This window comes from Corapipo altera, unplaced genomic scaffold, assembly GCF_003945725.1.
Source record: "Corapipo altera isolate COAL_440 unplaced genomic scaffold, ASM394572v1 61063, whole genome shotgun sequence".
Lineage (NCBI taxonomy): Eukaryota > Metazoa > Chordata > Aves > Passeriformes > Pipridae > Corapipo > Corapipo altera.
The window spans coordinates 277,367-303,248 of NW_020885024.1; the positions used below are offsets into that span (position 1 = coordinate 277,367).

Sequence of the window (25,882 nt, forward strand, 5' to 3'; positions counted from 1 at the left end):
GTTGATGCCTTAAAATCTAGGTTATATAGATTTTAGTATAACTCTTTTAGCACTTTTTGTAGCACTTTAGCTAAGTACCTTTGTATTAGATTCCTGAAATGTTGTTTAATATTTCTTGTCAAGAATTCCAATGGATAAAGATTGTAGCAAGGTAAAGAACATTTTATCTGTATAAAATGTTCTTAGAATAAGACGCAACAGGCATATAGCTTGATATAAGCTTGATATAAGTCTAAACTATCAGAGAAGGCCCGGAATCCTTGAAAATGGTCAAAGCAGGACAGAGAGAGTTGATGAAGACTTTTGTGGGAGAAAGATATGGGGTCTTGGGACTACCAACTGTGGTGGGGAAAAAAAAAGTGGTTTTCCCCCTGGAATTAAAAAAATGGTAACCCTCAAGGGGGTGGTGTCTTTATGTTGACCCAATCAGCACCCCTGCAAAATTTAAACATATCACACCAGACCGGAAAAGAAGGATGATGATGCAGTTGTTGAAGAAGTGGTCAGGTTTTAGGCCACGAGGGGAGAAGAGCCAGGAGCCCCGCTGGGGGTTGGACCCCCCCAGCCCCCAGCTGGGGGCTGCAGGAACTTGGAACAGTATTAGACTGGGCCAGGTATCTGTAGCTAAGAGCTGGGGGAAGTTTCCTTGCTGTGAGTGGACAGCCAGAGATACTGAAAGTGGCAGCAGAGCAGCAGTGAACAGAGAACTGTGGCAGAAGGCCAAGAAGATAAGAAACAAGCAGCAAAGACTGCATGCAGCTAAGCAGAAAGACACAGAGATGTCTGATGGAGAGGCAGAGCAGAGAAAGCTCAACAGAGACAGTTTTGGGGTAAGAACTGAATCAACTCTTCCCAAAAGCCCTTTGAGACCCCTCCTAGGAGGAGGGGGTGGACTCCTACTTGGTGGAAGTCCTAAAATGCAACATGCAGCAGAGAGAGATGAGCTGAGAGCTCAGAGACGTCCTGGAAGCTGGACCGGGACAGCCAGACGGAATGCGGGGGAAGTGGCCTTGTTCCCCCCCCGCTGCTGCCACTCTGACAGTTTTGAGACAGAGCAAAGGAGCTCTGATAGAACACTTAGGGCAAGGACTGAACTGAAAGCTGCCCTAAACGTTCTGACTCAGGGGGTAAATCCCCTGAGGAAGGGACTGTCACGAAGACCCCTGCACTTTGTGATATGACGTGGTGAGGCGAGCCTTGTCCCTGCTTTGCAATCCACGGGAGAGAGACCTTCGCTTGGAGTCAAAGGGCTGAGAGGGGTCAGATGAGACCCCTTTGTGTGTAATAGAAAGACATCCAGCTACAACTCCAGCTACGACTGCTGCATTGAAGAAGAGAGAGACACTGTTGCCCTGAAAGTGGAAAGTATCTTTCCTTTTTCCCTTCTGGACTTTTATTGGAGGGAAAAGATATTTGATCCAATGTAAATATTGCTTTATCATAGGAGAGATAGTTAGAATTGTGTATATAATGTATTATAATATTTATTTGTGTAATTATTGTAATATAATTCCCTTCCCCCCATATTGCGTCTTGTGCTGTGTCTGGAAAACCCCTCTCACACTGGGGTGAGTTGTGGGAGGGGGGGCTTGGACTCAGAAATTGGATTTTTGGGTGTCTCAAACCACGACACCAACCCAATTCTGGGAGGCATGCCTGTGGGAGGACCTGGGGGACAGACAATTTTCAGGCTGGGTGTATCCCCATGACGTAATAGTTAGATATTATAATTAGATAATACTTTAAGTTGGTGAAACTTGTGGGTGTGCATATGCTGTCTTTGTGCACCTAAGATGTCTTATTAAAGAGCTTTTTTTACCTTTCTATACTAACACTGTCCAGAGAATTATTTCTTCAATTTTAGGCAACAATGTGATAGAGCTGCTGCCAGGCCTGTCATGTACCAAGAGCTCTGCTGGCTCTCTAAATACGTACCATACCAGAAGTCTTTTACTTAATGAATTGCAACAGCCTAACAAGGGGAACACAAATAAAGTATTATATAAAATCTTCCTATTGGGTCTTGTAATAACCAGATAATATAGAAATGATAAAAAAAAGTGTTTTGCCATTGTTTCTGCATAACTTCCTACCAAAAGTTCTCTGTCAGCCTTCCTGCCAGAAGCCCTTACCAGAGCTTCCTGTCACAGTCTTTTCTGCCAAAGATCCTGCTATTGTTTATGGCTATCATATCTCTTTGAACATCTGAATAGGGCTATGTGCCAAGAAACCACGCACAACCTCCTTTAAACACTATTGATGCCTTAAGACCCTTTTAGTTTCTTACTTTTCTAATTTTGTAAGTTTTATAAGTTTTATAAGAAGTAGAAGCAGCAGCCCTTGTTCCCTCACCCTGTAGCACAAGTAGTTTACACATTCCTCAATCCTCTTACCCCATTCCATGCTCCCCATATCAATCCTACCCCTGAATTCAGTAGAAATATTTAGTCTTTTGTCAAGGCAAGGCCTATGCTGTTTAGAGAACACTCATATCTTGGCCTGAACAACAGAACAGAGACAAGAGCTGGGTGACCATGTACCCTTTATGCTCTGAAGATGGTGATGGTGATAAAGAGGTGGTCCCGAAATACACCCCAGACTCAATTCCCAGGGAGTAGGCCCGGGGCGGACCAGAGCAAAGGCTATGGGGTGGAAACACTTGGGATTGGACAGATAGTATTATAAAATGTAACATCTCAGGCACAGCCGGCACGCATCCTGTAACATCTATGCCTTGGCACAAATTAAACCCTTTCCTTATCTCACCCTCAATTAACTGCTCCTGAGGTTTTTTTTCTTTAGCATCAGTTGAGCTAGCATCACTATAAAAGTTGAGGAAAAATTTTGGAAAACCAGGGAGAGGAAAGGGAAAGAGAGAACTGGTTACCAAAGCTGAACCTCTCTCTCCCCACCTCCCACTCGCCTTTTCTCTGCCACCGCATGCTGCCTGTCCACCACTGGAGACTGAAACTCTGCCAGCCTGGAGAGAACTGAGACCCCCCATGCCACATGCATGAGTTATACTTTATCCTTCCATCCTTATCATATTTCTGAGGGCCGAAAGGTGCTGCTCACCGAGGATTGGAACCCAGCAGGACCGGGACACAGTTTAAACATGAGCGGCAAAGCCACACACATCCTGACTGCATTCCAGAGAACTAAGCTACTAAGACCCCTGCAGCTAAAGAGATAACATCGAAAAGTAGTAGAGAAAATAAAAAAAGGCAGAAACTGCTCTTTCCCCCCTCCACCATCTCAGCAGAAAGATAGTTTTTGGTGGTAACTTTCCTATGCTTCTAAAAGTAATCTTAGCTTTTTCCAACTTTTTCTCATTTTTTTCCTCTTTCTCTTTGCATCTCTTACATAAAATAAAAATGACGGGTTTTGGTATCAACAGATAACTTTGTTTGAGTTTTAATTTTGCTCAGGGAATATTTGAATGTGAAGTTCTTTCTGCAACATTTAAGCACATTGTACCATTTTTTTAATTTGGTGAGAAAAATAAGATATTTTGTCAAAAGGTTTTACAGGAGTAAAATACAACCAAGAAAAAATATTTCACTAAAACACTCAGCAAAAAAAATCATTCCACAGAAAACACCCATTACAAACAATCACTATACCAGCTTTAGTAAAACACAATCCATTGGTTTTAAGTTGCTCACAAGAGAAGGAAAAGAGTAAAAGAAAACAGATTAAAAGGGAAAAGAAAGAGAAAAGAGAGAGAAAAGGAAAAATGGTTACCCACAAGATCTGATGGTTCACATGGTGCAGGCAGCTGGAGAAAAGAAAGACAGAGCTCACATGGAGTCTCGTGTATTTATACAGTTTAGTTTTCCCTCCCAGGCAGGATATCCGGTCAGTGCCTTCCAGGCCAGAGTGAGGTGTGTTGTAGCCAACCACGGACTCCAGGGGCATGGTGTGGGCCGGCTACCAGGCAGGTCTGCCTTGACTGACAGTCCAGCTACATGGCCTTCAGCTCTGCCATGTGCTTTGCATGGGCTCAGCCATGTTGGCTACATGCCATGTGTTCTCAGCAGGCCTTATATAATAAGTCAGGCCTTACCATGTACCCGCAGATCTAGGCCCAGTCCTTCCCCCCACACGCACTCACAGTGAGTTGGTTCTGACCCATATCAATAATTCAGTGAGATTTGGATCTAGTATCTCACAGGACTTTTGGGGAAAAATAAAATCCAAACATAAAAGGGTTTAAAATTATTCCATTACCTAAACTTTCCTCATTTATAGAGGCAATATGGTGCTCAGATATTATCTTGCATACCTCAGTGGAGTGGTCTTCACCCCAGAGGCTCACATGATGCTAGCAGACCTTCTGGTGGGTATTGGTCAAACACAGCAGGGCTTAACAGAGCCCAGCCATGCCATGCAGCAAACAGGTGTTCACAGTAGGAAACAAGAATTAGAGATGAACTGAATGTAATTGTGAGGCCAGGATTTTCTCAGCACACCAGGAGTTCACAAAATGTAACTCATGAGATCCTCTATCAACAGATCATCTTGCAGCGACCTGCATAGAGAACTGGAAAGACCAGAATAAAAGGTTTCCAGCAGAAATCCTCTCCAGTTTTAAGCCACTGCTTTGGATGGGATGCACAAGTGTCAGCCTATAGGCACTGACCCCTCATATAGTCTCCCACTACTGCTAATAGCAGATGTCTCACCAAGCAGTGCAAGAGCAGGACTCTTTCCCAGAGATACCCGACAACATCAGAAAAACATCAATTTAGTAATATCCTGGACTGCAGGTTGCATCAAGACACCTTATTTTTTACCCTTAAATTGCACATTTTCCAGGAATTACTCTGAGCCCCACACTTATACAACATCCTGTGGATGCTTATATACACATGTATTATATATAAATGTCTATATAAATGTGTCAGGGGAGACAGCAGGTCTGTCAGCAACCTGACATTTATCGATGAAGCAATCGACATTTACCAGATCACGGTATACCCCTGAAAGGAGGATGACACGCAGACTGCAGAGGAATGTAAACAACTCTAAGAAAGTATTTACTGCAATGCCGGACGGAATAAATGTAATGCAGCCGGGACCAAAGGTCACCAATGAAAATGTGTACAGTGTCACCAATGAAAGTGTGTACAGTGTCTTCTGCTTGAAACTTTAACCAATTATGTTGTGGCACGATAGCATACGAAGAGTATAAAAGAAACACTTGAGAGCAATAAAGTTAGTTACGTTATGCCTTGACCATGACTGTTGTCTGTGTCGTACTTTGTCTGTCTCAACAGCTTTAACCTTGCTGGATCCTACAGACAAGAATTTCAAAGGCATTAGGTACTTAGGGATGTAGAGGGGGATTTTCAGGCATGGGAAAGTCAGCTTCCCCTCTAGGTTCTCTTATAACTTTTAGGAAGCTTATTACTTTTGAAAATGTGGCCCTGGAGTACTCTGCCTTCACAGAAAATGAACCAGATGCTGAATATATTTCCAGTACTAACCTAGATTTCCATATAAATGCCTTTTCGGATCATCAGATTAGAGCCATGTGAGGCATATCATGGTCACCAATACATAACCCACATTTTCACAGTACCTGAAGCCAGCAAAAATCTCACATCCAAGTATTTTTCAACTAAGGCTGGTGCATATTGCACAACCAGCAATGCAGAAATCTAAACTGGAAATAAAACAGGAAAATTAGGAATTCAGTTTTCCTACCAAAGCCATAAAAAACTGCAACAAAAAAACCCCAAACAACATCCATTGGGAAATAATTAGGCAGTTTTTTCCTTAGCAAGTTTGAAGAGTGATTGATTCAAGACAAACACCTTATTAATGAATTCACTTTTTTTAATGTTGAAAGCTACTAGTGAAAAATCAACAGCCAGAAATGGTAGTAAACTGCACCTAGTCCTCGTCAGCAGCATTTCACTCATATATCAGCAACAGCAAGAGAAATGCTTGCCTGGACAGAAGAAAAATAGCTTGCAGCTCCTCTTTGGTGCCAAGGAAAATTTGTTATTTACTGTTAAAGGAAGCCAAACATGGAGAGAGATAATTATTAGCTCTGCTGCAAGCTGGGAGAGAGACCAAACACAGGGAAAACAGCTTGGGCATCAGCTAATGGTATTTGTATATAGAAAATAAGTTCTCTGTTGGAGGAGATAAAATAGGTTTAATTCTCAGGGGAAAAAAAAGAGAAAAAAAACAACAAAAAACACCACATAAGTTGAAACAAAAGAGTACATGGCACGGCAGATGAAAGATGTCAAGGCTGCGTTGATTGGAGTCAGGTAAGCATCACTCACTCGTGTATGACTCCTGCATCCTCCTGTGGTACTCACCAGAGACTGGCACATTAGCTGAGCCCTTGGTTGAAGAGCCAGGGACCTTCTTCCCCAGGGTAAACACCTGTTCCCATTATCACCTTGAGCAACCCAAGGAGGCTCGATGGAAACAGCCAGCTTCCTAGATGAATATCAAGCAACCGTCTGTGATGCTGGGAGGGAGCCTGGATGAGGTTTTGCTGATAAATATTTCTGAGCAAATCAAAACTATAATAAATTAAATACACAATTCTGTCTGGCACCTTCAGAGGCTCATCTGAAGCAGCATCTCCATACAGCACACACCTTCCTACACAAAAAGATCTTATCTTTGTTGGGTGCAGGTGTTGTTATAGATACTCCCATCATCCTTACATCCAGGCTCATGGCAGGGAGGGAATGCATGAGCCCCCATCCCACAGCCAAGCAGCTTCCATCATGGCTCTGTGCAGGAAGAAATTGTACCCAAAATTAAAGCTGCAATAGGCACTGCTCTGACTGACAGAGTCTCTTGTACACCCTGCAAGGGCTCCCAGGCTTCTTCTCATGGATCCCACAGGTGGGACTGAAGCCTGGAGGACATCAAGGCAAGAGCACCAAAAACACCAACTTGAAGCCCCTTCTCCAGGTGGGACATGCATCAGCCACAGCAACTGCAAATGCCACTTCACCCTTTCCTCAACCACTTCGGTCTCATATCTCCTCAGGCAAATGCTGTTCTTACAGAGTTAATGGTCTCATGGTGGCACAGCAGCTCCTCAACCAGGTGACAATGGTCAGACCCATGCCTCCACCCTACCCAAGCCTCTCCCATGCTGGTGCTCACGTAGAGGAGGGACATCCATTGTCGCATTGGGTCTTTATATAATAAAGAAATGGAGTCTGCTCCCAGCTCAGGTGGTGATCAGAGAGAGTTTATTTCAAACTCGGTGCTCTTTTTATCCCTTAAAACCATGTGACCTTGTGACCAATGAGGTTATTGATTCCGGCACATGTCCCCTGGGCTTCCCTGCCCTGGGTGCCTCCCCTGCACTCCTGGACACGCCTCCTCCATCACCCCCTTCTCAATTATTTAAGACGATCACGAAAACAGTGCAAAAAGCAACAGTGCAAACAATAGAACAGTACATTATAAACTACCATAGCTTCGCAATGACCCAGCACATCACTTGCTTTGGCTTCTTAAGAACTTATACATCTATTGTAAACCTTTTAAAACCTTCTTATATTTCTAAGGGGTAGCGCAACTTGGAAAAATAACTTTATTAACCTAGGGGCCTTAACCCAACCGTGCATAGACTTATAACCTTTATTAATCTGAGGGTTTAAATAACTGGGAAATTCAACTTTATTTCAAAAACATGGTAAACTTAGCAAGTTAAATTCTCTTAAAGTGCCCACGTGGCTGAGGTAGTGTTATTTTTGTGAGGTGTTTGGTGTTTAAGGCAAAGGTTTTTGGTGTCCAGTCAAACAACTCTTTTATTCATTCACACACACATTCACTGACGGTCGTCATTCCATTCATCATACACACATTCATGGGTTTTGTATAGACTCTGCATTTTACCACATTGGTCATCCTCAAATGTAAACCTGAAACATAACCGTTTTATAACTTCTGCGTTACTCTGGTTCTTGCTGCTGTGGTTGTGTACCTAGGTAGGGTCTAACACACCTGGAAGGAATCCATTTCAGCTCCTTTCCTGTAGCCACACAGGCATAGCCTTGCCCCCAAGTCACAAGGTCCATTGGTCCTGTCCACTGCCCTGAAATCAGATCTCTTACCATGACTGGTGGTTTGGGAGAGGTGAAAGCTTCCTTTTGTGCCTGCTTTTTCAGCACTGTCACAATTTAAAAAATTTATAACATATGTGGCTTTCCACAGACACTCTTGTGGGCTACAGACTGATTCTCCCCTTTTTTGTTTAGTTAACATGTCTTTTAGTGTGCGATGTGCCCTTTCAACAATTGCTTGTCCAGTGGGTGTGGCAGTAAATCTGCAGCATATGAGAAACTGTGGTTTAAACATGTTTCAAAATGGTTTTTTGCATTCCTGCAAAGTCACTGCTCCTTCTTGCCAACACCCTCTGTGAAGGACTCTTATCTCCCATGCAGGAGTGTCCTGGGAAGATGTCCTGAGGTCTTCTCATTGGACCTTGTTAACCCCTTCCTATTGGTTGTTATCCCCTTTCTACGATTGGGTGTTCCTGTAAGCCCCTTGAGATTTGTAATTGGTTACTCTGTGAATCCTCCTAACCCTATAAATGTAACCCCCCCAACAATACACTCTCTCTCTCGCCTCCTCTCCACGTCCTGTGTGCTGTCTCTGTGGCTGCCATGGGACCGCGTGGGTGGGGGGAGGGGAGAGCACCTCTCCCCTCCAGGTTCAGGACCTGAAGAAACCCCTGGTGCTGGAGTTTCCCCCCTCCCTATCCACATTCAGCCATCGGAAATGGTTCCTCAGATGGAAATGGAACTAGAACTGGTGCGCCCCACACCATGTGGGGAAAGAGATCCAGAGGTAAGTGTGGAATACCTGTGGTGTGAGAAATTCCCCAATTTGATAGGAAATTTCTTACTTTTCCTGAAATGAAAGCTGGTTCATTGTCGGTCTTAATCTGTTTTGGGGTACCAAGGGTCGCAAAACAACTGAGCCAGTGTCTTATTACATCCTTGGCCTTTTCCCCAGTGTGTGCGGTGGCAGTTATGTATTGTGAATGGGTATCTACTGTGACGTGTACGTATTTTAATGTATCAAATTCAGCTATGTGTGTGATATCTGTTTGCCAAATCTCATTTGCTATTAACCCTCTGGGGTTAACGCCTTCCTGAGATGGCATGGGTGTTATTTGTTGGCAGTCTGGGCATGACATGATTATGTCTCAAGCCTGATTGAGTGTTATTTGTAATTGTCTCTTTAGTGAACGTGCGTTCTGGTGGAAAAATGAATGAGACAATTTCGCTTGCTCTAAGACTCTAGGTATGGTGTTAAACATAGTTACTTTGTCAGCTTCTCGGTTTCCGTCAGCTATTGGCCCTGGCATTTCTGTGTGTGACCTTGTGTGCATTATGTAAAAATCAAACTTTCTGTGATTGACAAGAAACCATACAGAACGCATTTCAAACAACAGGTGAGGGTTAGCAACATCTCGAAGAAATGAACTTTCGAGATGGGACACTAACCCTGCAGCATAACAGGAATCTGTAACAATATTAACAGATTGTTCAGAAAACTTTCCCAAGGCAATATGTATGGCAGCCAGTTCCAGAACCTGTACAGAACCCTGGTTCATGGTCTGTACCTCTCGTTCCCATTGTCCTGTATCAGGGTTTACCCATACCACTGCATGTTTTCGGGTCCACCCAGATGCGTCTGTGAAAACCGTGAGGCCTTTCACTGGTTCATGTTTGCATCTGGTTGTGGCTTTTAAGGTAAATTACCAACTTCTGCCCACAGTCTGTGTTTAGGGAAATGAATTGAAATGTCACCATCAAAGCTTGCCAAGGCAGCCTGGAATCCTGCATCCTCAGCTATCATCCAATCGAGGTTGTCCTTTGTAGTCAGGATGTAGATGGTTGCAGGATCTCTTCCATTCACCTCCTGTAGTCATCCTCTGCCTTTAATGACAAGCTTGGCAAACATTTCATCAGTAGTCAACACAGACGTTAGGTCTGAGTCTCCCATTAGCAGCTCAAATAGAGGGTGTAGCTCCTCTGTGGTTATGTCTAAAATAGGTCTTAACCAATTGATGGCTCCCAGCAGTTTTTGCAGTTCATGTAAAGTTAAATTGTCTTTTACCTCAAGCTGCAGTGGCTGTGGAGAAATTTCCTGCTGTGTGATTTTCCATCCAAGGTAAGTCCAGGGTTACAATCTCTGGATTTTCTCTGGAGCAACCTGTAACCCTGCATCTTGGACAGCATCAGTTAGAGCAGTAACAACAATTTGCAGTTCACTTTCTGTGACCGTGATAATTAATACGTCATCCATATAATGATATATGATGGCTGAGGGAAAACGCCTTCTTATGGGATGAATAGCGTTTGCCACTACCGTTTGACATTGTCAGACTATTTTTCATCCCCTGAGGAAGGACAACCCAGTGATACCTTTGCATGGGCTGTGCATTGTTCAAGGCGGGGATGGAAAAAGCAAACCTTGGTGCATCCTCAGGGTGTAGGAAGATGGTAAAAAAGCAGTCCTTTAAGTCAATTACCATTAGTGGTCACTTTGCTGGAAGCATAGCAGGTGAAGGAAGTCCAGGTTGCAATGCTCCCATAGGCTCTATGACTGCATTTACTGCCTGTAAGTCCTGCAGCATTCTCCACCTGCCACTTTTCTTGGGGATGCAAAACACAGGAGTATTCCAGGGACTAGTTGTTGGCACAATATGACCTGCTTCAAGCTGTTCCCTTGCAAGCTCTCTTAGATGTACTAGCCGTTCCTTTTTCATGGGCCATTGATCTACCCAAACTGGCTGTTCGCTTTTCCAGACCAGTTTATTCGGTCCTTGGGACGGCTGGTCAATGGCCCCTATTAAAAAACCTGGTTGCTTGCAGGAGCAATTTGCATTACTGTGCCAAACTGTCCGAGAACATTCCGTCCCCATAGTGTACATGGAATGGGAGCAATAAAGGGAGCTATTTTGGCTAATTGTCCTTCTGGTCCCAAGACAGTGCATATTTGAGCACTCCGTCTGGGTCTTTGTGTGCCTCCCACTCCTTGAATGGTTGCAGCTGGGCAAACAGTGGGCCAGTTAAGTGGCCATTCAGAGTCTTTTATGATGGTAACATCAGATCCCGTGTCCACAAGGCCTGTAATTCTGTGCCCATCAATTTGGCACGTCATGCACAGCTGTGTGGTTGTAATGGCTGTTGCCCAGTAAATTTGTGGCTGGCCTGTGCTCCTGAAGGCCTCTGAACCTTGCTCCCCCTCCCCTGCAGGCGACGCACTGTAGAAGGGGATTAGTTGGGCAATTTTTTGTCCCTTAGGGATGAAACAAGGGGATAAAGGGATCCGGGCCAATATTTGAATTTCACTATGAGAGTCAGAGTCTATTACTCCAAGCAGCACAAATAAACCCATTTTGGAGGTGGAAGATCTCCCAATTAGTAGTGCATGCACCCCTGGGCTAAAGGGACCCCAAAGCCCGGTTGGGATTAGTACTACATCTGTGGAAGTTATGACTGGTTCTCGGTTGGATAAATCCAACCCAGTGCTGGTTGAGGTGGAGGGGCACAAATCGCAAGCCTGTTCCCTGGAGTCGCATTTATTTGTTGTATCGGGGCGCTCGACAATGCCCCTTGATTCCAGTTTTTTGGCCCCCTCCCCCCTTTTGGGTACTTGCGGAACGCTGCTGCAGAGGGTCTCTTTGGGCAATCTTTTTGAAAGTGATCAGGGGCACCATGTATACAGTAACCACTTTTGGGTCTGGCTCCTTCCTGCACTCTTAGCTGGGCACTCAGTGTTGTGGCTAGAGAGGCAGACTGATGTCCCACGGAGCCAACCCCTTGGCAGGCGCGAACCAGCTCAGCAATGCTACAGCTCTCCATTTTAGGAAGGGCCTGCAAAGCTCTTTTACAGTCTGGGTTCGCGTTCTCAAAAGCCAGTTGCCTGTAGAGCATCTCTCTGGCTTCGTCATGCTCAACCTGCCTATTTAAAACAGATTGCAGCTGATCCAGGAATTGAGAGCATGGTTCAGTAGAACCTTGTAATACTTTTGTGAATGACAGGTTGCTATTCCAGTCTGAAGTGGGCAATTTCCTCATGGTTCTCAGGGCATGTTTGGCTATCGCTTCATATATTTCTCTGGGGTAACCAGACTGAGCATCTATTGAGTTGTAGTTCCCCTCCCAAGTTAGTTGGTGTGTTGTTATGCCTGCTTGTGGGTTGTTAGCATACACAGAGCAATTCTCCCAAAAATCGGTTAACCAGACGCTGTACTGAGTATTCGTAAGAGTTACTTTCAGTAAGGTCTTCCAATTGTGTGGTGTAAAATCATAGGTGGAACTCAGTGTCTCTAAATACGTAAGGGCATTAGCTGAGGACACGCCAGTCTCCCTTACCAATTGCCTCAATTCCTTTGTCAGCTCATATGGCAGAGGTTGGAATTGAGGGGGCTGACACTGGCAGAAAACAACTGGGCACGCTTCTATAACTTGCAAGTCTCCCACTCGAAATGCCTCCTCCCGACACAGTTCCCACCTGTCAACCAACCTTCCCCCGTTTGCCTCCTGGCTCCGTCCCAGTGGACCCATCTCTGGTCCCTCCTCCTCATCCCCCCATGTCTTTCCCCCGTGGTCCCAGCAAACCCCGTTCCCCGTGGGGGGGTGGTGGTGGGTGACGGACGTGACGCAGGGGAGGGGCCCTTCACCCACCCCCCCCATGCCAGTAGCTGGGACTGGAAGAGACGGTACATGGTAGCTGATCATCTACAGCGCGAGGTGGTAAATAGGCTGGGTTACCCCCCTCATCACTGCAACGGAGCCCCCTGCGCTGATCCCATGGGTTGGGATCTCGCATTACAGGCTCCGTTCCCTCCCGGCCACCCGTGCTGCCTTGGCTACTGGCACCCGACCCGTAACTTAACTCGCGAGTGTTTCCCTCCCCTCCCGGTAAACCCTGTACATTTGTGTTTCTACATGTAGGATTCGGGTTGCGACTAGCAGTGTGGGTGGAGGGTGGTGTGTTGGTGTGGGATGCTTGTACTGTCCGCTCGTGGGCTCTGTGTAATGCAGACATCAAGATTTGCCAGGCTGAAATGGCGTTATTAGCTTGGGGGTCTCCTCCTTGACCTTTCAGTTTCCTGAGGTTTCCAATCTTGTCCCATATTTCTATGTGCAGAGCTTCTACACATGGCAGTTCGGGCAAGTACAAGCTCTGCTAATTCAGTCCTTGTGGCTTGTATGTGGTAAGGTCTTAGCAGGATAGACAATGTGTGTCTTGTGAAATCTCAGTAGAGAAAAAGTTTCCCATGTTTTTTTACCTTACTCTTGCCACTGTTGGTGCATGTGTGCGGTGAGGTCCTTTGTTTAGTGGCTGCTGAGTTTTACTTTTGGTTTCTGAATCAGTTGTTCTCTCGCTGCTTTTTTTCTTTTCGGCGTCTCTGTCGGTCTCTGCAGCTGCTGCTCTGGTGGTTTGAGGGCAGCGGCAGATGGGGGGAATCTCCCGGCGTGGTAGGTCCAGCGACGGCAGCGGCACGTGAGGTTCCCTTACGGTCTGCGGCACTTCTGACAGCTGGTTCAGCGGCGCAGATGCTGCAGGCATGCACGAGCTGGCAGAAGGCAGTTGCAGGCTCCCACGGTCCGCTGGTCAGGGCGGGGCCTTGGGCGCAGTGACGGCCTTTCGCGGTGCACGGGTCCCACGTGGCTTCTAGCATGGGCGTGGGGCTTGCAGCGGCAGCAGGCGAATGCGGGCGGGCAGCAGGCTGCACGGAGCTGTGGTTTTTCTCCACTTGGCAGAAAAGTGTGCTGGTGCGGGGTTCACGGGGTCTCGCAGGTGGGTTGAGGGTGTTCAGGTAGCAGCAGCGGCGGCAGGGGCTCCCGGCGGGTTCTGCATGCTCTGCCACTCGAGTTTTTGAGCTGCGGGCTCGCAGCCACTCAGGGAGTAGCCCTGAGCAGCCCTGTTGGTTGCTGAGGCTGCTTTTCAGTTCCACTCACCGCTCAGATGGTTGGTTGACCCCACTCTGCTTTCTCCGCAGCTGCTGTCCCAGTTTATCGGCTTCTTCTTCTTTTTTTCTTTTTTCTTCTTCTCTGTTCCTGTGCACTTTCCCTAATATTTTTTGAGCTCTCTATACTAACTTGCATTTCTCAGTACCAGCTGAGACAACGGATTAAAGACATCTAAGTTTTTTTCGGTGAAAAATTCCCGTATTCTAAAATGACTACGATAACCGGAATTTACCGATATTCCCCTGATTCAGGTAGTTCTATTCTAGCCTAATGTAGGTTCTAAGTCCCTGTGTTAGGGCACCACATGTAGCGTTGAGTCTTTATATAATAAAGAAATGGAGTCTGCTCCCACCTCAGGTGGTGATCAGAGAGAGTTTATTTCAAACTCGGTGCTCTTTTTATCCCTTAAAACCATGTGACCTTGTGACCAATGAGGTTATCGATTCCGGCGCATGTCCCCTGGGCTTCCCTGCCCTGGGTACCTCCCCTGCACCCCTGGACATGCCTCCTACAATCCACCTCCAACAGCGTTTGGTAAATATTGTTCACTGATGTTCACACCATGTACAACCACCCAAACCAACGCATACCTGGCTTCTGTCATTGCATACCTAGCACAGGCTCTCAGCATGTGCAATTTTGCTTCTCCCAATTCACTCTCTCAGCTATTGAATCCTCTTCCCTACACCACCATCCTTGGGTTGCAGCACATAACCAAGAAGCCCAGCTACACAAAGAACCCTCATCCCAGTTGTCTCATACTTCCAAGTCATCTTTGATGCTCCAAATAGGTTGCTTGCACAAGTGACAACAAGAAGCTCTTCAGCATAAAATGGGACACTCCATATTTTTTTCCCCGTTATCACAGAGCAATAAGCTCCTGATCAAAGCATCCATCCTCACAATGGGATGTTGCCCATCTCCTATGGTTTCAGTGGGAATGAGCTTTCAGATGCCAAGCAGAGGGACGTCTCCCCTTTTACGGAAGAGGGAAAGTTGGCAGCACAGGCAGGATCCACACTGATGGATGAGGCAGTACAAGAAAAAAAGCAAAGGTTTGGTGAGGAAGAGCTAAACACAACCCCTACTTGACTGTGTTCATGAGACAACAAGCCCTTCCCTTGGGATGGGGAACAGCTGCCAACAAGCTGCTTGTCACAATCCGCTGTCCACTGTAATAGGGATAAAAAAGGGATTGTGTAAAGTAATAGTCAGGCTGGGGAAAGCTGCTGTGTCAGTCCACAGTGCACAGCAAACACCATCCAGCTGAGGGCATCACAGTATGTGTGCAGCACTCCCTCATTTTTGAGGATGATCCAAAAGGTTTTGGCTTGGAAACTCTCCACCTGCTGACAGCAAGCAGAGGGAAGATGCAGAAACAATTGCAGGAAGGCACCTAAAACGATGCTTTGCAATAAAATCCATCCCCAGTATTTCCTTGAAGACTCCATCAGTGTTTGGTATCTCAGGCATATGGTATGCACCAAGGTGCCTTGACTAGATTACTCTTTTTTATGGAGTCTTCCATGAAAAGTTGGGAAATTTCTGCTTTTTCCAACTCCATTCACTTCAGGGACAGATATGAGCCCTGAGCTGCCAAAAAACCTGTTTTTATTTTAAACAAAACAGAAAATGGAGCTCAAAGCTGCAGGTTTGTCCACTGCTGTATGCAGCAACTGTGATGTGCCACCTGGATGGTAGCACTACTCTCATACCGTCTTTACTCCATGGTGAAGGACATGGGCGTCAGGGGACTTCCTGGCCATAGGGGATCATAAGCTGCTTAGGACAGCTTCCCCCAAGGTGCGTCCAACCAAAATAATTCAGTCTGGGGTAATTTGGTTTTGGGGTGTTTTTTTCCCTCAAAGAGATGAAGGGCTGCATCATACTGGGAAAAAAAAATAATATTTTCAGTAGACAAATATGAAAGATGATGCTTAATCCTAAAGTCATTTTGTCAACCCTGCCAACAAAGTTGAGACTGAACCTTGGTGACCAGCCCCATTTCCAAGGTCTTTCATCCTGGAAGTGTTTGGTTGCTCCAGAGAGACTCACTGCTTGGATGCCATCACCAAGGCCGATGCATCTAGAAAATGAAAAGTCAATTCCATACAATCAGCAACCACCTTGAGAGCTCCTTGACAGGTATGGATGAGGCCACAAAATAAGAGGAAGAGCCACCAATAGAACTGCCCATGATTCCTACACAGCTCTGCCCTCATTGGAGAGCTCGTTTTAGCTCATAGATGGGGGACCTCAGCTGCCTCTCATTAAAGAGCTGCTCATCACTCTCCTGCCACCTCTGCTGACCTACCTGGAGAAGCTCATGATGCTATCATGCTTGAAAGCCTTTTGCTAGACCTGTGCCTATCTCCTTTAACAATTTTGAGTGCAACCATGTGCCTGGGAAGGTCTCCCAAGGTACAGCTCAACTATTATTATGTCTACAGCCAAAAGAAAATTGCATTTTTCCTCTGACTTTCCTCTTTTTCCTGGTGGAAGCAAGGTTGGAGACATCCCCACCATGGGAACATCCACACTTTGAAATTCTCTAGACTAGTGATGAATTCAGCCCCTCTGTGAGTGGTGTGGAGGATGAAGCAGTATAAAATGAGCCTTTCCTTCCTTCCCCCAGCATGGAGAGCAGTTATCCAGGGATGTGGTACCATCTGCACATCTCACACACATGGGTGAGTGGATTTATCCTCTCTCAGGCAGGAAAAACATTATTACAGCCACAAGGAAATGAACTGCAGAGAGATTAAGTAACTTGCCAAACATTAAAGATTAAGTTGTCAGCAGAACCTCACAGTTAAAAACAATTTTCTTGGTCTCAGTCCAGTGCCTTCCCCCTAAACCCATTCTTTCTCCTCTGGCTCTCGTTAAGAGGGAACATGCCACCTTCAATCAGGCTGACTTCTACCAGGGTTACTCCAGCAAACTTCAGGATATGCAAGTGTTTATTCCTTGCTTTGCTAAGAAGTGATCAGGAGGAAAAAATCAGAAATTAAAATTCCTGCTTGTTTCTTATACAAATTTGGGATATGAGGTGGGAAAAAAATACCTTTGGGAAACGAGAGATAATTCCTTCTTAATACATCCTTTAAGACAGTGAACTGTAGCGACTGTAGGAACTTCATGGTTGCATGAAACGTATAGGACAGTTGAGTCTGCAGGATGCTCTTCTTGTGCGAAGATTTGGTTTAACTTGGATCAATCAGTGAAGTACTTATCTCCTGAAGGACTTTATGTATTCATAGAATCACAGAATCCTATGGGAGGCGACTGGGCTGTGGACAGCTTGGGCCTTGAGTTTTAGCAGTTGCAGTTACTAGGTTGTAAAGGAATGTAAACACTGAAGTGAGAAGAAGATAAAGAAGACGGAACTACTGAACCACAGAGGCAGCCAGACATCCTAAACTGTCTGCTGAGTCACCATGAGTTGCAGAAGCTATAGAGCAGCCAATCTTGGCATGTTTATGTAGTAAGGGCACCAATGGTGGTGAAACACGCTGGCTAGGGGAAAGTATAAATTAACAACGTTTGTATGAAATAAAAGTCTTTCTGTGTGAAATCCCAGTGTGGTGTCTGTCCCGACAACAACAGAATCCTAGAATGGTTTTGGTTGGAAGGGACCTTCAAAGATGATCTAGTTCCAACCCCCTTGCCTTGGCCAGGAACACCTTTCACTAAACCAGGTTGCTCAAAGCCCCATCCAACCTGGCCTTGAACACTTCCAATGATGCACCTTGAGACCATAAAAAACCAAAACCCAGTTGGCAGGAGAGCTCTACTAGCTGGTTAGAGACCTCATATATATAGCTGTACAAGCAAGTTTCTCCAAATCCAGTGTTTTATTACATCTTGCTTCACATCCCAACCCTAGAAAAGCTGCTTCAACTGGAAGTGCATCCCCAATCCAGTCTGTAAGCCATCAGCATCCCCCAGCCCCTCTCCCACCCCACAATGTGCCCTTTGCCCACCTACCTGCAAGACATGGGACTGTGTCTTCTCGCTCTCGCCATCCCCCTCCACTTTATCCATCAGCAGCCCCTGAACCTGGTACTCCAGGACATAGCTGTCAATGAAACGCTCCAGCTCCTCAATCTCCTGAGAGCGGCTGCTCCCTGCCTCTAAGGAGGCTGATGCCACTGATGAGTTCTCCATCCCTTCAGGAGAGATGCTGAGAACAGAGAGGGCCTGAGAAAGCAAAATAAAAAAGGGCAAGAAATTATTTCCCAGTAATTATAAAAAGGTTAAAAAAACAGTAGCCAAAGCTTATCAGTTTCCATGTACAGGATGCTTTTTGCTGTACATCTGCATTTCCAGTAACATTTATAATAATGCTAGGTGATCACATTTAGAGTTTTCATGAGTGCAAAAAAAAGTCCCATTTCTGTAATATTCCTACATCTAAGGACAACAGACAGTTTCCCTGTCCTCCTTAAAACCTAAACTACTGAACACCTCCAGACACATGCACAAGAGAAAATGTAGAGGGTTGGCTAGCAAGACAGGGACATATGAATATAGCTAAAGCTATGGATGAGCTGTTAGAGTATACAACACCGCCTGTCTAGGCCCGTGAGAAGATCTGAGATAGCAAGGCCATGGCAAGGCTACAGTGTTTTTGTGCCTGCTAGTTGGCTGGTAAACAGGACATTGTGATTAGCAAAACAAAAGCAACTAAGAGCCACCTGTGTCAACAAAAGAAGGGAGTAAAAGTGAAATCAACATTTAAGCAAGAACCAATAATGAGGTTAGCTTTTGCAATATGTATGAGTTAATTATAAAGCGTATATTAAGCTGTTAGCAGTGATCAATAAACGAAGTTTGCTGATTCTCATATTGAGCGTCCCTCTCTTCCCTCGTCGCGACATAATGGCGCCCAAAGCACAGGACGATACACAAGGATCCTGCTGAGTTGTGCACGGTTCCTGCGGTCCCCGAAGCTTGCACGGGGGCTAAGTTATATCTGCGGTCCGAGGGACTAAGTTGAATCTGCGGTCCCCGAGACCTGAACAGAGGCTAAGTTAAATCTGCACTCCCCGAAGCCACGGTCTGACGCAGTAGCCGGTCGGTCTTGCAGCAGCACAAGAGGCAAAAGAGCTGGACTCCGTGCCCCGAGCGACCTCATAGGAGGGTCTCGGCCGACAACACCGCCGACGTCTTCAAAGGGCTGCAAAAGCGCGCTGAAGATTTATAGGTATGGAAAGACAAGCGGTGCTTTTATCACCCCAGTGCTTTTTAGAAAAGCGGAGACTTAAGGGTATAGAATTGAAAAAAGAATTACCAGGATTGCTTGCGGCAGGGGTTGCTAAAGGTTGTTTTGTGGACCCTAATACAGTTTTTGATGAAGGTGACAACTCTTAGCAAAAGAGGGATCCAATGTCGCGTCTATATGGAAGTCTATCCTGCTTAAAAAAGAGAAAAATTAGACGAACTGGCTTTGCGACAGATGCTGCTTTCGTGTAAGGGCCAGGGATTTGAAGCGAACGCTGTAACTGCCTTTACTATCTCTACTTGGAAAGAACTTAGTGATAAGCTCTTTACTGCTGACTCTAAGGGAGAAAAAGTTGCTGCTTCCCTCCTTACAACTTGGCGATTGTTATCTGGAACAGTAAAAGACATTAAAGCACAGTTTGAGGACATTAGAATGCTACTAGATGCCATCATACAGAGAAATCGTGCAAAAAGGGAGTCGAGCAGAGCGGAGGGGAGTCGGAGTGGGACAAGAGATCACGGAGCGGGGCCGGGGACAACCGAGCGGCCCCGGCAAAATGAACGCGGTGCTAGCGTCTCGGCAGTGCATATCCAGGACGATCGGGGATGACGGCTGCGGCGTGAAAGTACTGCTGATGGACCGGGGATGAACTTTACGAACACTATGACTGAGTTCCACCTTAAGATATTTCCAGCTTTTCATCTGAACTGTGCTGCGGGACTGCGCCGCACATTTGTGCCTGTGTTCACGGCACTGGGTGCTTGCGCCGCCGTGCTGAGTGACCACGGGGCGGTGCCGGGCGGGGGGGCATTGGGGGTGGTCGCGGCGCCGTGTGCAGCCCCAGTTCGGAGTAGTGCGCCCGCGCGCGTGCACGCTGGCGGCCCCGGGCGGGGCGGGCGGCGGGGGGGCTCTGTTTTCCCCGCACTGTTGACAGCCATGGTCCCAAGAGGTGTAGGTTCCCCTCCCCTTCTTTACAGAGAATGTTTTTTCCCTGGTGCAGCTCCTCTTCTTAGAGTGGCGAGTTAATGACGGTAGTAAAAGCTTCGGGAGGTGCAGTCGGAGGAGGGGGGGAAGCTGTTTCTCTTTTTTCCTCGTTACACCAATCACCCCCTCTCTGAAACGTGCCTGTTTGCAGCTGTTTTCTCCCTCTCCTATGTTTTTGTCTTTTCTTAAGCAGACCCTGTGATTAAGTTGAGTTCCTTCTGCTGATTTTCTCTGGGTGAGCCTGGCCCCTCCTCCTCCTCCTCCTTCGTCCTTTGGCAATAAGGGGCGTGGGGGGGCAAAGACGGTAAAACACGGTAAAAAGGGAAAAGGGAAAAACCAAAAAATTAACAATACCCCAATTTATAAATCAAATAAGATTGCACTGTTTTTACAGCAATAGGTGTTACGCATGCAGCGTGTTCATAGCATTCTGAAACGTTTTCTTCAAAAGAAGAAAGGGAGACTGACGAAAAATCCCTTGAAGTAAGATTAGAAATAACGCAACATCCGTGCTTAGCTTTTTATATATTGCAGAAAGTTGTTAGGAATTTCCTATAGTTTGCCATTTTGCTTCTCTTACATGAAATTTGGCTGTTTCCCCCAGGGGCAGGGTGCAAGTAGAAGGTTTGCAGATGGAATGATGAGACAAAAGGGGATATAGTTCTGCCCCCTGCAGAAGTAGTTTTATTGCCTTTATGCAGAATTTGCGGATTGCTGTTGGCGGCTATGCCATAAATTTCCTTTGAATTATGAAACTGATAACAAGCGCACAACCAATGACTACTTGAAAATGTGTGTGTGAATGATGGATGTCTGAGGTGTCCACCTAAGAGTGTATGGAAAAAGATTGTGTGAAAGAGAAAAGCTACATGAATGTGTAACTGTGTAAACTTAAAAATACTTTCCGTCGGTGTCGAGATTTTAACAAGGTGTTAAGACTGAAGTTAAATAAGAGATTCTTACAAAAATTTGGTATTCTATTACAGCCTTGTATGAAATTTATGCAAGTCAAGTCTCAGGTGGAGTTTTTCTACTGCTGTTGTTCCTTAGCTGTGCGAGCTGCGCAGGAGACCACTAGTTTTAGAGCAAGCAAAAATCATAAGCCAGCAAACATTAGTGCAGACTGCAAGGTTAGCAGAGCCCGGAACAAGGTGCACCACTATGCATCCAGGTGCCCGGGAACCATTCTTACAATTTGTGGAAAAGTTGCAAGATGCTGTAGAGAAACAAGTTTTGTGACAGTTACAGAAGCTGCTAGTTACATAACTAGGTGGAGATAATGCAGGCTTGTGCCGGGGTGGGGTCCTTAGACCATCAAATAATTGCATTTCCATCTGCTATGGCAGTAGTGAAGGTCGTTTTGAGTTTTTCTGTGTTTTCCAGGATTTAAATCAGGAGTTGTCGATGTTGCTGCCTTGCTTGTTCAGCTCGTTGCAGGGGGGCCCCTTGCAGACTGTCAAGGCCATCCTGCGTGCCTTCTCAAAAACATCTGCAGTGTTGTGGATAGTGTGTCTTCAGGCCTCCTGGCTGGAGGCCAGAGCAGACCAGTTACATTGATCAGTGTGACCAGAGCTGAAGTGCTGTTTTAAAGAGTCCTTATATATTGTCTTCAAACCCCTCCCGTGCAACAACTGGTAGCAATGTTCATTGTAAAACGGCTAGTCTCTCCTCCTTAAAACGTGCCCTACCCATTGCAGCTGTGTTCTCAGCAAAATAGCCTCACTACTTGTGACTACTACTTGTTTCATACCAGACCTATTGCTTGCATAATTTGACTAGTGAATGTTTAGGGTTGTATGAAGGCAACCTGTACTCTTTGTGATGCTCAAAGCTTGCTGTTAATTGTCCAAACAAACAAACTTCTGTAGTCATTCTGTAGTCATTCCAAGGGTTAGGGTTGTGATGCTGATTACATTGAACCATCTCAGAATCCTTTAATTACCCCTGTGTTTGTGTTAAAAAAAAAATCTGTGAAATGAAAACCGTTGCATGATCTCAGACGGGTTGGTGCAGTCATGGTTAGTAAGCACTGGCTTACTGACCCCTTCTGTGCTTTCTGCTGAATAACCCATTGATATTATTGATTTGACACGTTATCTTTTCACAATCCAGTTAGATCCCAGTGATAGAGAAAAAATTTGCATTTTCAGTTCCATCTATTATTCGTGCAGAACCTTATGAGTGTTATCCATAGAAAACCCTCTCCCATGGAATGAAAGACTTTTCTACAATTTGTCAGTGGTTTATGTTTCCAACATTATTCCCTGTACTAATGCAATTTTCTGACTGTCTTTTGTTGTCATTATATAGATGATATTTCTGCTGGCTGTAGCCACTGAGGATCAGCTGGGTGTGTTGGACGCTGAAACCAGAAAGAGTCTACAATTCTTTGGCCTAGTAGTTGCTCCTGACACGGTGCAGTGAAAAATACCCTGGAAATATTTAGGGTTCACGTACACAGAAAGCAGTCATTCCTCAACCAGTTCAATTGGGTATTAATGTTAAAACTCTTACTGACATACAGTAGCTATTAAAGTCTTTGAATTAGATTGCATCGTACTTGCAATTACCAAACACCCAGTTGGCACCTCTATTTGACCTGCTCAAACATTCTGACAATTTTCAAGAGCAACAGTTGCAGGAGTGGGTGGTCTTACTCTGGTAAAAAGATCCCCTCCAATAACTATAACAGGTCAATCGTCCTTTTGTTTGTCTTTAGCATCTGCCTCAGATCCTTTTCGCACTTGTTTATTTGGCATGCCTTTTAGTTCAGTATACAAGTTGAACTTAGTGTTTACTGGTTGGGTTTTGTCGTCGTGTGGGAGTGAGACAGTTATTTCTAATGCATCTGCCTGCCTTATAAAGGTTCTCAACACCTCTTTGCCCTAGGATCCCCAAGAGTTAGATTTAATGGGATCACTGTCTGTACGTGACACAAGTGATAATGGGACTCAAACCTGTTTTATGTTGGGATTATTTCAATCTGGGTTAAGTGTTTATCAAAGCCACGACTTGTCCAGGTGGACTAATGTCACTTCACAGACCCTAGGGTTTAATTACAAAAATACAGGAGACTATTGTGGTACTAATAATAGTAACAACCAAGGCCTTGGAGCATATGGAGCTGAAGTAAGGCCTTCCTCTCCAGGCATTTGGGTTAACAACACTGCACGCGCTTTTCCATCAGGTGTGTTTCTTATTTGTGGTGACACAGTAGCAACTAGTCCTATAGACTCGTTCCTTCAATCTATTTTTGGTTCTATGTCTGAATAGGTTTTAAGTTTTGTTAAAGAAGACCTATGATGGTTGTTGACAATTGTTGTAATTTTAGTAATAGCTTGTATTGCTTTTTTTTGTATTGTTAAACGTGTAAGTGCTATGACAGAGAAAGTATTGTTGGCCTCAAATAAAAACGGGGGTATTGTATAGGGTTGGCTAGCAAGACAGGGACATATGAATATAGCTAAAGCTATGGATGAGCTGTTAGAGTATAGAACACGGCCTGTCTAGGCCCGTGAGAAGATCTGAGATAGCAAGGCCATGGCAAGGCTACAGTGTTTTTGTGCCTGCTAGTTGGTTGGTAAACAGGACGTTGTGATTAGCAAAACAAAAGCAACTAAGAGCCACCTGTGTCAACAAAAGAAGGGAGTAAAAGTGAAATCAACATTTAAGCAAGAACCAATAATGAGGTTAGCTTTTGCAATATGTATGAGCTAATTATAAAGCGTATATTAAGCTGTTAGCAGTGATCAATAAACGAAGTTTGCTGATTCTCATATTGAGCGTCCCTCTCTTCCCTCGTCGCGACAAGAAAAAATTAAAAAGCTTAATTTAAAAAACCCATGACATTAGCTGTGCTGGATAAGAGTGAGAAGATGGGGATAATGGACAAGGGTGTGAGGAAGAGGATGATAATTGAAAAGCTTCTCTAGGACAGCAGCAGTAAATGGTGCTGAGTCAATGGTGTGACTGTAAATGGTTGAAAGAGGAGATTTGCACATGGAGGTGAAACAGAGATCACACTAGAATCTAATTTTAAAACCTCTCTCTCTTCAGGATAATGGCTCTATAGAAGATGTACAGACTTTATGATGCTTTTCTTCTTTCTCCATGTCTCAATGACAATCACACCTTAAAGAAAAGGAACCATCAGCTGCTGAACCTGGGTTAGGCATGGCACTGATCTCTCTGGTAACTAGCAATAGGATACAAAGGAATGGCATGAAGCTCTGTCATGGGAGGTTTAGATTGGATATTAAGATTCTTCACCCAAATGGTGGTTGGGCACTGGAACAGGCTCCCCAGGGAAGTGGTCACAGCACCAAGCCTACCAGAGTTCAAGAAGTGTTTGAACAATGCTCTTAGGCACATGGTGTGATTCTTGGGATTGTCCTGTGCAGGACCAGGAGTTGGACTCGATCATCCTTGAGGATTTCTTCCAACTCAGTATATTCTATGATTCAATGATTGCAAAGAACTAAGCTTTGGACCAGTGTCTTGCGCTAAGACTCATATTCCTTCCTTCCCTGTGGTTGGAAGGTGGAAGACATGGGAGCCCCCACCACACTGCCCTCTTCTTCACCAGGAACTGGTATTTACAGTATGTTTTGAGACAAGTATAAAATTACCAAGAAAATTTGGAGTCAGTCACATGCCATCCATAAGGGAAGGGAAAAAAAATTTTTTCCCAGATTGTGTAATATTCCCAGCTCCTCAACTATTTCTCAACTCTCACTTCCAAACAATTCATTTGGAAAGTGACGAGAATGAGCAGTTCTGGCCTAAAGGATTTCATCTCCTCAAAAAGGTTCATTATGTAGGTCAATATCACACATTAGCTTGTGAACAACAATCATGTGGTATATTAAAAAGGAGAAAGAAAAAGAAAGACAAAAAGAGGAGCCACAGAGAGCATGGAGCCCTGGAGGAGGGTATGCTTCTCCCCTTTTAGCTAATTAGTGACAATTACCAAATGGAAAGGACAAATTATTAAACAGAATGCTAAATAAAGAGTTGGGAGAATAGGAGGCTACAAGGAGTCCTGGAGGGCACGATGACATGGGGAGGTGACCACATGAGTTAGGGAACAGCTGATACAGGTGGCATCACTTGGGAAGGAGCGAGCAGAAACAGAGGATATCCTCCATCACCTGGGGCTACACAACACAAACCCCAATTTTTTTTTTGCCTATTTTGTCTTTTTTTTTAGGGTGGCACTGAAGAAATATCAAGCCCAGGGCATTGTCCTGGGGATGCTCCCCCTTGAACATCCGTGACAAAGCATAAAGCAGAGCAAGGGCTGACACATTACTCTACTTTTGGGATGCTCACCATTGTGCTAAACAGCATTTTGCTGATTAGCAACATGAGAGATGGTGGACTGAAGGAATGGGTTTGTCAGAAGTCACCAGGTCCAGCAAATGAGCACGAACCATATAATTGAGATATTTATGGATCTCCAGTAAACTCTAAAACCAAGTCATCTTGCAGTTTCACCTCTCTCTAAAGGAAACCAGAACTTAGCAGGGAGAAAAATCCTCTACGTTTAAGGGTCACGAGTTACTACATATAGACAGAATGAAATATTACACGGACTCCTGACTTGATGGGCAGAAATCAGCTTTATTCTTCCATGATTATTCACTTTTAGCTGGGAGTGGTTAAGCAAACCAAGACAGCACAGCTGCAA

The 25,882-nt window shown here is 45.1% G+C and overlaps 1 protein-coding gene and 1 long non-coding RNA gene across 2 annotated transcripts in view; one reads left to right on the plus strand and one right to left on the minus strand.

The window, feature by feature from the left end:
• Positions 1–18,152, minus strand: part of LOC113959172 (CBP80/20-dependent translation initiation factor-like) — a gene marked incomplete at its 3' end in the record, with an annotated part of 210,118 nt that extends 191,966 nt beyond the window's left edge. Inside the window, 2 exon segments of the mRNA XM_027668004.1 lie at positions 15,074–15,157; positions 17,973–18,152. Of these exon segments, the coding sequence (XP_027523805.1) occupies positions 15,074–15,157; positions 17,973–18,152 (264 nt within the window).
• A 446-nt stretch (positions 18,153–18,598) lies between these two features.
• On the plus strand, positions 18,599–23,827 carry LOC113959169. Its single transcript, XR_003531721.1, has 3 exons — positions 18,599–18,627; positions 21,589–21,590; positions 23,742–23,827. It is a non-coding gene; the product is annotated as an uncharacterized LOC113959169 (long non-coding RNA).
• Positions 23,828–25,882: the final 2,055 nt, after the last annotated feature.